Source organism: Gossypium hirsutum, chromosome D08 (genome assembly GCF_007990345.1).
Source record: "Gossypium hirsutum isolate 1008001.06 chromosome D08, Gossypium_hirsutum_v2.1, whole genome shotgun sequence".
Classification (NCBI taxonomy): domain Eukaryota; kingdom Viridiplantae; phylum Streptophyta; class Magnoliopsida; order Malvales; family Malvaceae; genus Gossypium; species Gossypium hirsutum.
Genome location: NC_053444.1, coordinates 40,018,597 through 40,027,032, shown reverse-complemented (window position 1 = coordinate 40,027,032; position 8,436 = coordinate 40,018,597). Strand labels below are relative to the sequence as shown.

Genomic DNA, 8,436 nt, shown 5'->3' with positions numbered 1-8,436 from the left:
AATATGACCGCCTCATTTTTTTTAAAAAAAATATGAATATATCACATGTCAGATTAAAAAATGATAGCGTATTTGATTATAAAATTTTAATATTTGGACTGTTCGATTAAAACTGGTGCGTTGGACCATATTACCCCACAAATTAATTGCGCAATAAAAGAAACAATAATCAGGGATTAGACAATTCCACACGAATTAAACAGCCTTTTTTTTAATCATCAAGCCATGTGAGATTACTAATCTAAGCTTATAAATATTACCCAGAATGAAGCTTCAAACACCCGCCTTTTCACATCAAAACAAACTCTACACCAGGTTTCTGATACAATCTCAGCTGCTTGGTTCATTAAGAGAGAGAAGAAGAACATGGATGTTGGTTACCATTCGTATGAGACCGAGTCAACCCACACTGCAGGGAAAGTCATCACTTGCAGAGGTAAACAAAAGGCGCCTCTGGTTTTCTCTCTATTTTCCTATGATCAACAATCCGGGATTTAGATTGAGTGTGATGTTCCCTTGTTGCAGCTGCTGTAGCATGGGGTCCTGGACAGCCTCTCGTCATTGAAGATGTTCAAGTGGCACCCCCTCAAAAGATGGAGGTGAGGGTCAAGATTCTCTTCACTTCAATCTGTCACACGGATCTCAGTTCTTGGAAAGGCGAGGTAATTAAACCCATCAATCATTTGTTTTTAACTCTTTCATCTCAACCTCTGACCCTTGTGGCTTTTGTTTTAAAGAATGAAGCACAGAGAGCATATCCTCGAATTCTAGGCCATGAAGCTGCAGGGTATGTGACCAGGAACTAATTATATTTGTTTTCCCCCAAAGAAAACTATGAAAGCGTATTGCTGATGAATGAAGGATATGCTGGTGTTTGTTCCAGGATTGTTGAGAGCGTTGGGGAAGGTGTTGAAGACATGAAAATAGGTGATCATGTCATCCCTTTCTTCCAAGGGGAGTGCGGCACCTGCATCTGTTGCAGAAGCCAAAAAACTAATCTCTGCCAAAAGTTTGGAGTGAATCCATTGAAGAGCGTGATGGTAAATGATGGGAAGACGAGGTTTTCCACCATGGATGGGAACCCCATCTTTCATTTCCTCAACACCTCCACTTTCAGCCAGTACACCGTTCTTGATTCTGCCTGTGTAGTAAAGATTGACACCAAGGCCCCCCTCGAGAAAATGAGCCTCTTAAGTTGCGGTGTCTCAACTGGTATAAACTAATCACCAAAAAAACAATATCCCTCTCTGTTGGCCTATATTCAACTCGTAGTAATGTCTCTGGCTGACTGTCAATTTGTCAGGCGTGGGAGCAGCTTGGAATGTAGCCAACGTGCAACCTGGCTCAAGCGTGGCAATCTTTGGGTTGGGTGCCGTGGGACTCGCTGTGAGTCGCTTTGCTGACCCAATAAAATTCATATTTTAGTATGAATACAGTGTTGGACGTTACTGAGAAGTGAAAAGAATCAAACCATGCAATCTAGCGTGAACCGGATAAGCCGTAAATAATTAAATAATACATAAATTTTATATGTAGACAGCTCTGATTTCCTTGCCACTTTTGCTTTTTCCTGAATCTAACATAAAATAGAAATGCATATTTTTCAAGTAAATCATATAGTACGTAGCGTGAATCATCCCATGTGCTAAAGATATAAAATAGTGAAGTAATGGCAACTTGGAATGGAGCAGGTAGCTGAAGGAGCACGAGTAAGAGGTGCATCGAAAATAATAGGCGTTGATATCAACCCTAGCAAATTTTTCAAAGGTATTTATTCCCCCCCATCTTTTCTAGCGATGGCAAGATTTAGTGTTTTATGAGTAAATTAATATTGGAAGGTTATATAATGTTGTGGGTGGCGGTGGAGCAGGCAAAGCAGTGGGAATTACAGAATTCATAAACCCAAAGGATCTAGACGTACCAGTGCATGAGGTTAGTATTTAGTAATCATCATTTATGCAACTGTGGAATATAATAGACTTAAAAAAACAAATGGGTGAGCGCAGAAAATCGGAGCTATTACAGAGGGAGGTGTAGACTACAGCTTCGAATGTGTAGGAAACCTTGAAGTTCTTCGAGAGGCATTTTTGTCCACCCATACCGTAACTCCCTCCTCTTATCACCCTGCCTCTGATTTCCCAGTTTCATCTATTGTTGTCCCCCTTTAATCATCAAAGTGTGGCATGCATACACAGGGATGGGGACTGACAGTACTACTGGGGATTCACCCAAGCCCAATGTTGCTGCCTCTCCATCCAATGGAGTTATTTAACGGACGCCAAATCGTAGGATCCATCTTTGGAGGCTTCAAAGGCAAAACCCAACTGCCAAAGTTGGCCGAACAATGCATGTGTGGGGTAGGTAAAAGTTAAATCATCAATTCAAGCCCTGCTTCTTTCTTACAATCAAACTGAGTTTTTGGAATATGATTCCAGACCCTGAACTTGGACGAGTTTATCACACATGAGCTTCCCTTCCACAACATAAATGAAGCTTTTCAACTGCTAATCGAGGGGAAATCGCTTAGATGCCTTCTGCACCTCTGAGCTTTTACGCAATAAAATTATATAAATAAATCATATAGGTGCCGGTTGATTCACAATCACTGGCTTGTTTGTAGTAAAATTTTCTTAAATTTACGGTGCTTCAGTTCAGCATGAGCCCCCCACAAATTTCCTGCTTGTTAGATGATGTAAAACTTCTATCGATCAATTTGGTATCCCAACTATATTATTTTTCTTCGGAAGTTCGGGGCCTCCATGAACGTACAACCTGGAATTCTCAATGACTTGATTGATATTGGCGTAAAGCAGATCAGATCATATAGTTCATGCACCCAAGAAAAAATCCAACTAGCATGAATTTTATCTAATGCCGCCCAAAAGATCAAATGAAATAACACAAATTTAAGACTAAATAGGAGAGGAGGTAAAAGAATTGATAGAGCGGGCATCTCATCTCCAGTGGCATCAAGCCAAAGCTTGGCACAGTACCAGTGACACAAAAGTACTAGAGAACCACTCCATCAATTACATAGCCCAGAATGTGCAAAAAGTTCAATTTGGGACAAACCCTGTCCACATTAGTGAGTAATAATGCATAATATCTTTCAAAGCCTCGAAGTTCCATCCAACTCTATGTACTGCAAGTTGCAAGAATAAACAAAAGACAACAACACCTAGGGTAAACAACCAAGCGCTGCAGAGGACAATATATATAATATAAATGGACAAGCCATCCACATGGGAAACATCTTTACATGGGTGTGTGTATGGATTTTAAATATATATAAACCAGTACTAAAATCAGTTGGAGTGCCACAATGATTCAGTGCATGGGAAGGCGAGGGGTGCGCGGCCGAACTGGGGTCTTCGATGGGCTTACCCTGATCATACACAACAACAATAATATACTCAGAACACAATGGGAATAAATGCTTAATCAATCTTTGCAGATAAATTATAGCAAAAAAAAATCATTTGGAGAACTGATGGAAAAAACAGGGATCTAACCTTATGGGCAATGACCCCAGAATCACACCACTACAGTTGAGAGCAGCAATTGCACTTTCAGCCTGCAAGTGAATAATAGAATATTACAGATTCGTTCATTCATGAAAAGTCAAGCAACCCATTCTCAAGATGGTCTAAAAGCAGCTACATATCACTTGATTTGAAAACTAGGACATCGTCTCCGATAAGCCAACATCGGTTTACTGACCAAAGAGGGCAGACAATCGAGAAATAATTCACAAAATCACTTGCCATCCCAACCTAAACCACTTCAAATAATTCCTTTTCCAGCAACAAACACGTCATATTTTGATAATAAGTATTCCTTTGCTTCTAGTGCCAGGCAAAGCTACAGTAATTAGCAAGTTGCTACTATACAAATGAAACATTTTGTAATTTAACAAGCAAAACTGCAATGCTATGGAAATGCAAATACCTAGAATACTCTAGAATATAACTAAATACTAGTATTTGAGGTACCCTCTGGATTTCAATCAGCACAAACTAAACCAAAGCTCTAAATATGACCAAGCATTGCATCATCACAACTGTAGGAAGCCCCAGAGCAAAGAGTATAAATGTATAATAGTTGATAAGCAAGTCCTCAGTGCAAGAGCAGAATACACTCTTCAAAAGTTTCATGCACATAAGACACAATCCGACCCATGTTAAAACAGAAAAGTTTGATTGTACTGCCACAGGTGGAAGATTTAGTAGGAGGATTGTTATGGCAAAGGGTCCATAAACAGCATTGAAATGCTTGGGAGTATATAGGACATGCAGAAATGAAGCTACACAAACATTACCCTTAATAGACAGAACATCACACATAAATCAACTTAAAAGGAACATACATCATGGGAAACAATTAATCCAGCAACTTTGCATCATTGCACTAGAGGAAAAGGAAGCACAGCATGCCATCTTTGAGCACAAGAAAGATTCAAAGAAAGGCGGGTCACTGCTATCTACGCAAAATAGGATTATACAGGCACAAATTTCCCTAGAAGACAATAATGTGTTATACACTTGGTTTCAAATGCAAATCCATTGTATCTACTAGCAACAAGCAGATTTGCATCTATTAAAAAAATAGATCAACTAGATAGCTTATCAATTTATTTTTCTGACACCTAATAAAAAAATTTGCTCCAATATTCTTCCCGTCAATATCTCAATTGAAGATACCTCAGGCTTATTTCATTTTAGGTAAAATTTTAGAAGGAAAAGGTGCTCCAAAACACAACAAGTATTCTTAGAACTTTCCTCTCCGACCTTTAACAAGGAGTCAAAGACTTTTCCCAGGATACAGGAAAAAAGGAAATTTTTGGCCATTCCCCAAGAACCAAATTATCGGTAGTCTTTAGTTTCATTTCACTATCTTGCCTTTCCCTTTTTTTTGTTTCCCCTACTTCCTATCCATAGAACCCTGAACTTTTGAACAAAATGTTAGTATAGAAAGGATCAGAAACCCCAATATTTTGAGCTAACACAAACTTCTTTCTTGCTGGCTAGCTTATATCTTTATGATCTTAAAGTAAGGTCACACAAAGACCTGGAAAACCCTTTTCATATCCGTCAAAAACCAGAGGAAATTTGTTCAGGCATGTTCAAAGAATAGCATGAATACAGAGGAAGAAACAATTACCATTACAAACTCAACAAAAGCAATGCGAGTTGAATGGTGGTAGTCCCCCAGCAACCTCAGGTGATAAACCTACATGAGACAATATGTCCTTCTAAATGCATCCTCACTTAGGTTTTTGATGTAATAAATAAAAGAAACAAAACTTTGTAGTCATGGAATAACAAACCTCCCCACAGACTGTTTCGAAAAAGAGCTTAACATCAGCTTGAGTAACCTGCAGTGTGTAAAATCATGTAATAAATGTAAAGAGCCTTTATTGCAATCAGGACTATTATTAATAATCAACATCCCAGAATGCTAAAAGCTTCTCACCTTCTTGTCAATGTTTGTACAGTAGATAGTTCTTGCACACATCTGGCGCTCATCTTCGTTCTGAAAAAGAAATAACAAAACATTTAACAAACTGAATAGGAGAGGAGAATGGCTTATGCATCAATTACTCAAGTTATAAATGAGTTCCAGCACAATAAATTGAAGAAATGAGCCTCACCCTCGGCAAAAATGTTGGGTTAACTGGTGCAATAGCTGTTTTCGAAGGTAGCACCCTAACTGGGTAGAATCCAAGCATAGTCCCTGCATGATTCAGAGCAGCTCGCGCACCTTCTGAACAGTCAAACCACCATGCAGTAGCATGTAAATATCAAGTTTTACAGTTAAATTCACAATCCTTAAATCATGCATCAAATAACCTTATCTAAACATCACCTTCGTCAGTGAACTCAACAAAGGCAAAACGAAGCACGGAATTAGGATCACCACATATGCGGCAATCAACCACCTTCATAAGAAACAAAATTCATTCAGATACATTGCTTTTGATGAAAACTGCTAAGAAGCAAAGAAAACCATATCACCTGCCCGCAACTCACAAATAAACCTGCAAGCTGCTCTTCGGTGACCTACATCCCAACAAGCAAAAGACTGCATGAATCCAAATAACAAAGAGCAGAAATTGTAGAATTAATTTCAGCATCCTAACAAGCTCAAACCTGTTGGTCAATATCAGACACATAAACAGTCCTACGGATAACCTCTTCTCTCTGGGCCATACTTGTCCTATTGTTTAATCTCCTTTTACCTTGATTGAAAATTTTCTTCTGAGAAAATACAAAATCCAGTGAACAAATCCATGAGATTAGATGATTCTCTCATCTACAATTGAGATTATGTATAACAAAAATTTGATAACATTTGGGAATTGAACCTTTAAATTTCATGCCACTTAAAATGTACATGAACCGTAGCCTCAACTAAAATTAACCAAAAGAAAAAACACATGAAATTTTCTTATGCAGAACGCACTCAATAATAAAACAGAAACTTTGAAAACCTTCATCCTTAAAACCCCAAACAAACAAATTTTATTCTTTTTTTTTATATGCTAATTTTCCTCCTTCAAGATGACTAAAATTCTTAATAAAAAACAGTAAACACAGCAATCAATCAACAAATGGGTTTTTGATGGCATACCCGCCTACCAGCACCATTTCCATTAGCATGACCATTCCTCGAGATGTTAGTGTTGTTTTGCAGAAAAGAGTTGTTAATGAAAAACCCTCCATTAAGTTCGTGGTTAGCAATTGAATGGGGCACGAACTCTTCAGCCATGGGGTTAAGCTTAGAGAACAGTTCTTGCAACTCTCTCATGTCTCTCTTGAAGCTATCCCCAACGTCATCCCCAGTACCACCATTGCTCATCTGTAAATCCCCACCGTTGGATCGATGATGGGGGGCACCGATCTTGTCGTATAACCCCTGATCGTTCTGGTGTAAGCTCGGATCAATTCTTGACCCAACATGGTTTTGCTTTGACTGATCCTGATCGTTTGATGCCACTGCTGTTGCAGCCGCATCTTGATTCGAACCATTCTCAACTACTGCCATGGCCTGATAATTATTCCCAAAAAAAAAAAATCTCTTTTATCGACTGATCAAGAAAAGGACCTGAAATTTATAAGCCCAAACATCAAAAAAAAAAAAGATGATTTTTTTTAAATGGCGTTGTGAAATGTAGGGAATATAAAAATGATAGAATCGTTTCGGAAACTAAGCCAAGGCTACATTCATCTCCATTGATGACGAGCAAAACTAAAAACCCACCTCGAGATCACTACGGAGAAAACGAAATGGAAATAAATAACAGCAGAAAACAAAGTAGAGCAGCCAAAAAAAAAAGGGATGATTTTCCTTTTCTTACAGTGTCTGTAACGCTGAGCTTAACCTTTTTTTTTTTTTTTTGAATTGTTTTCTATCTAAAAATTAGGGAATTTGGATCGTTTACTGAAATGTAAAAAAAGAAAAAAAATACATGTCTATGTATGACATGATATTGATGCATGTATGTAGGATGATACTTGGCGACATCCATCATGCGTCTGTACTATGACGTGTCGCGTAGTTATTGGCTGCTGGGCGTAACTTTTAACCATCATAACAGTGAGGCAGTGTTTCAGATTTTACAAGTGAATGAAGGGTGTTTTGGTAAATCAGTCCGATTCGCTAAACTTGGTTTGAAACAAATGTAAAAGATTTAGGTAGGTTTAGGTTGTATTAACGAGCAAAAATATAGCTGGGGACCCAAGTAAATAGGACTGACCAAAAATGCAGTAAAACTTTTGGCATTTAATTCTTTATGTATTTAATAATTCATAAAAAATCTTATTCTAAAAATAATAGTTCATATAATTTTTTTAATATTAAATAAATTATAATCATATTTATTAATATATCCAACACGGGTTAATTGCACCCTATACATTTAAATTGACTCAAATTTAAAATTGATCTCTAAATTTTAAAGCATTCTAATTGAGTTCTTAAAATATTAGTATTGTATCAATTATGTCTTTATATCAATTTAATATTGTAGAAATATGTTGTAATTAAAATTTAAAAGGGTTATTTGTTTTCTTGAAATAATATCAAGAATAAAACATCATGTTTACTTTTACAAATGTCATTCCTACAAGGCTTTTTTAGGTTTTTTTTTCCTGCAAAACATCATCTTAACATCATAATGACCCTTGAAACTTATCAAATTTATTGAGGACCTTTCACTTTAAAATTATATTTTAAAATAGTATGTTATTTTTTAAAATTATAAAAATATTTGAAATGTTAGATTATTTTAAAATATGAAAACTTTAAATTTAATTGTTAAAAGAAATTATAGCATTTTTTTTAATATGAAACATACAAATTATTTTTTTCAAGAAAAATGTTAGATTGCTCATTATTAAAAAGATAGCACCAAAACATAAATCAATGACAAAACCC

General features: G+C 36.8%; 2 protein-coding genes across 6 annotated transcripts; one reads left to right on the top strand and one right to left on the bottom strand.

Moving 5' to 3' along the window:
* Nucleotides 1-265: 265 nt before the first annotated feature.
* LOC107911778 (alcohol dehydrogenase-like 4) lies at nt 266-2,746 on the top strand. Its single transcript, XM_016839706.2, has 10 exons — nt 266-436; nt 526-662; nt 738-787; nt 884-1,212; nt 1,304-1,386; nt 1,692-1,767; nt 1,871-1,932; nt 2,007-2,102; nt 2,196-2,357; nt 2,436-2,746. The coding sequence occupies exons 1-10, from the start codon at nt 367-369 to the stop codon at nt 2,544-2,546; spliced, it is 1,176 nt and encodes a 391-aa protein (XP_016695195.1). The 5' UTR covers nt 266-366; the 3' UTR covers nt 2,547-2,746.
* Nucleotides 2,747-3,010: 264 nt separating this feature from the next.
* LOC107911784 (polyadenylate-binding protein-interacting protein 11) lies at nt 3,011-7,469 on the bottom strand. 5 transcript variants are annotated; one of them, XM_016839731.2, is made up of 11 exons: nt 7,261-7,469; nt 6,631-7,047; nt 6,150-6,257; nt 6,015-6,059; nt 5,866-5,938; nt 5,651-5,763; nt 5,473-5,532; nt 5,327-5,374; nt 5,161-5,229; nt 3,513-3,574; nt 3,011-3,385 (listed from the first exon to the last, which is right to left on the bottom strand). In XM_016839731.2, exons 2-11 carry the CDS (start codon nt 7,042-7,044, stop codon nt 3,328-3,330), a joined length of 1,050 nt encoding a protein of 349 aa, XP_016695220.2. In that variant the 5' UTR covers nt 7,045-7,047; nt 7,261-7,469; the 3' UTR covers nt 3,011-3,327. The 5 variants fall into 5 exon arrangements, with proteins under 5 accessions (XP_016695220.2, XP_016695226.2, XP_016695212.2 ...); XM_016839737.2 differs by having other exon boundaries at nt 7,358-7,469; XM_016839723.2 differs by having other exon boundaries at nt 6,631-7,104; nt 7,261-7,430.
* Between the last annotated feature and the right edge of the window lie 967 nt (nt 7,470-8,436).

Excerpts from the sequence above, each read along its gene's own strand:
- LOC107911784 (XM_016839717.2), bottom strand. The coding sequence starts at position 7,044 with ATGGCAGTAGTTGAGAATGGTTCGAATCAAGATGCGGCTGCAACAGCA. Across the intron at positions 5,533-5,650 it reads ACCCAACATTTTTGCCGAGG|AACGAAGATGAGCGCCAGAT; the intron begins GTGAGGCTCATT and ends TTTCTTTTTCAG. Across the intron at positions 5,230-5,326 it reads TCGAAACAGTCTGTGGGGAG|GTTTATCACCTGAGGTTGCT; the intron begins GTTTGTTATTCC and ends TGTCTCATGTAG.
- LOC107911778 (XM_016839706.2), top strand. The coding sequence starts at position 367 with ATGGATGTTGGTTACCATTCGTATGAGACCGAGTCAACCCACACTGCA. Across the intron at positions 437-525 it reads GAAAGTCATCACTTGCAGAG|CTGCTGTAGCATGGGGTCCT; the intron begins GTAAACAAAAGG and ends CCCTTGTTGCAG. Across the intron at positions 788-883 it reads CTAGGCCATGAAGCTGCAGG|GATTGTTGAGAGCGTTGGGG; the intron begins GTATGTGACCAG and ends TGTTTGTTCCAG.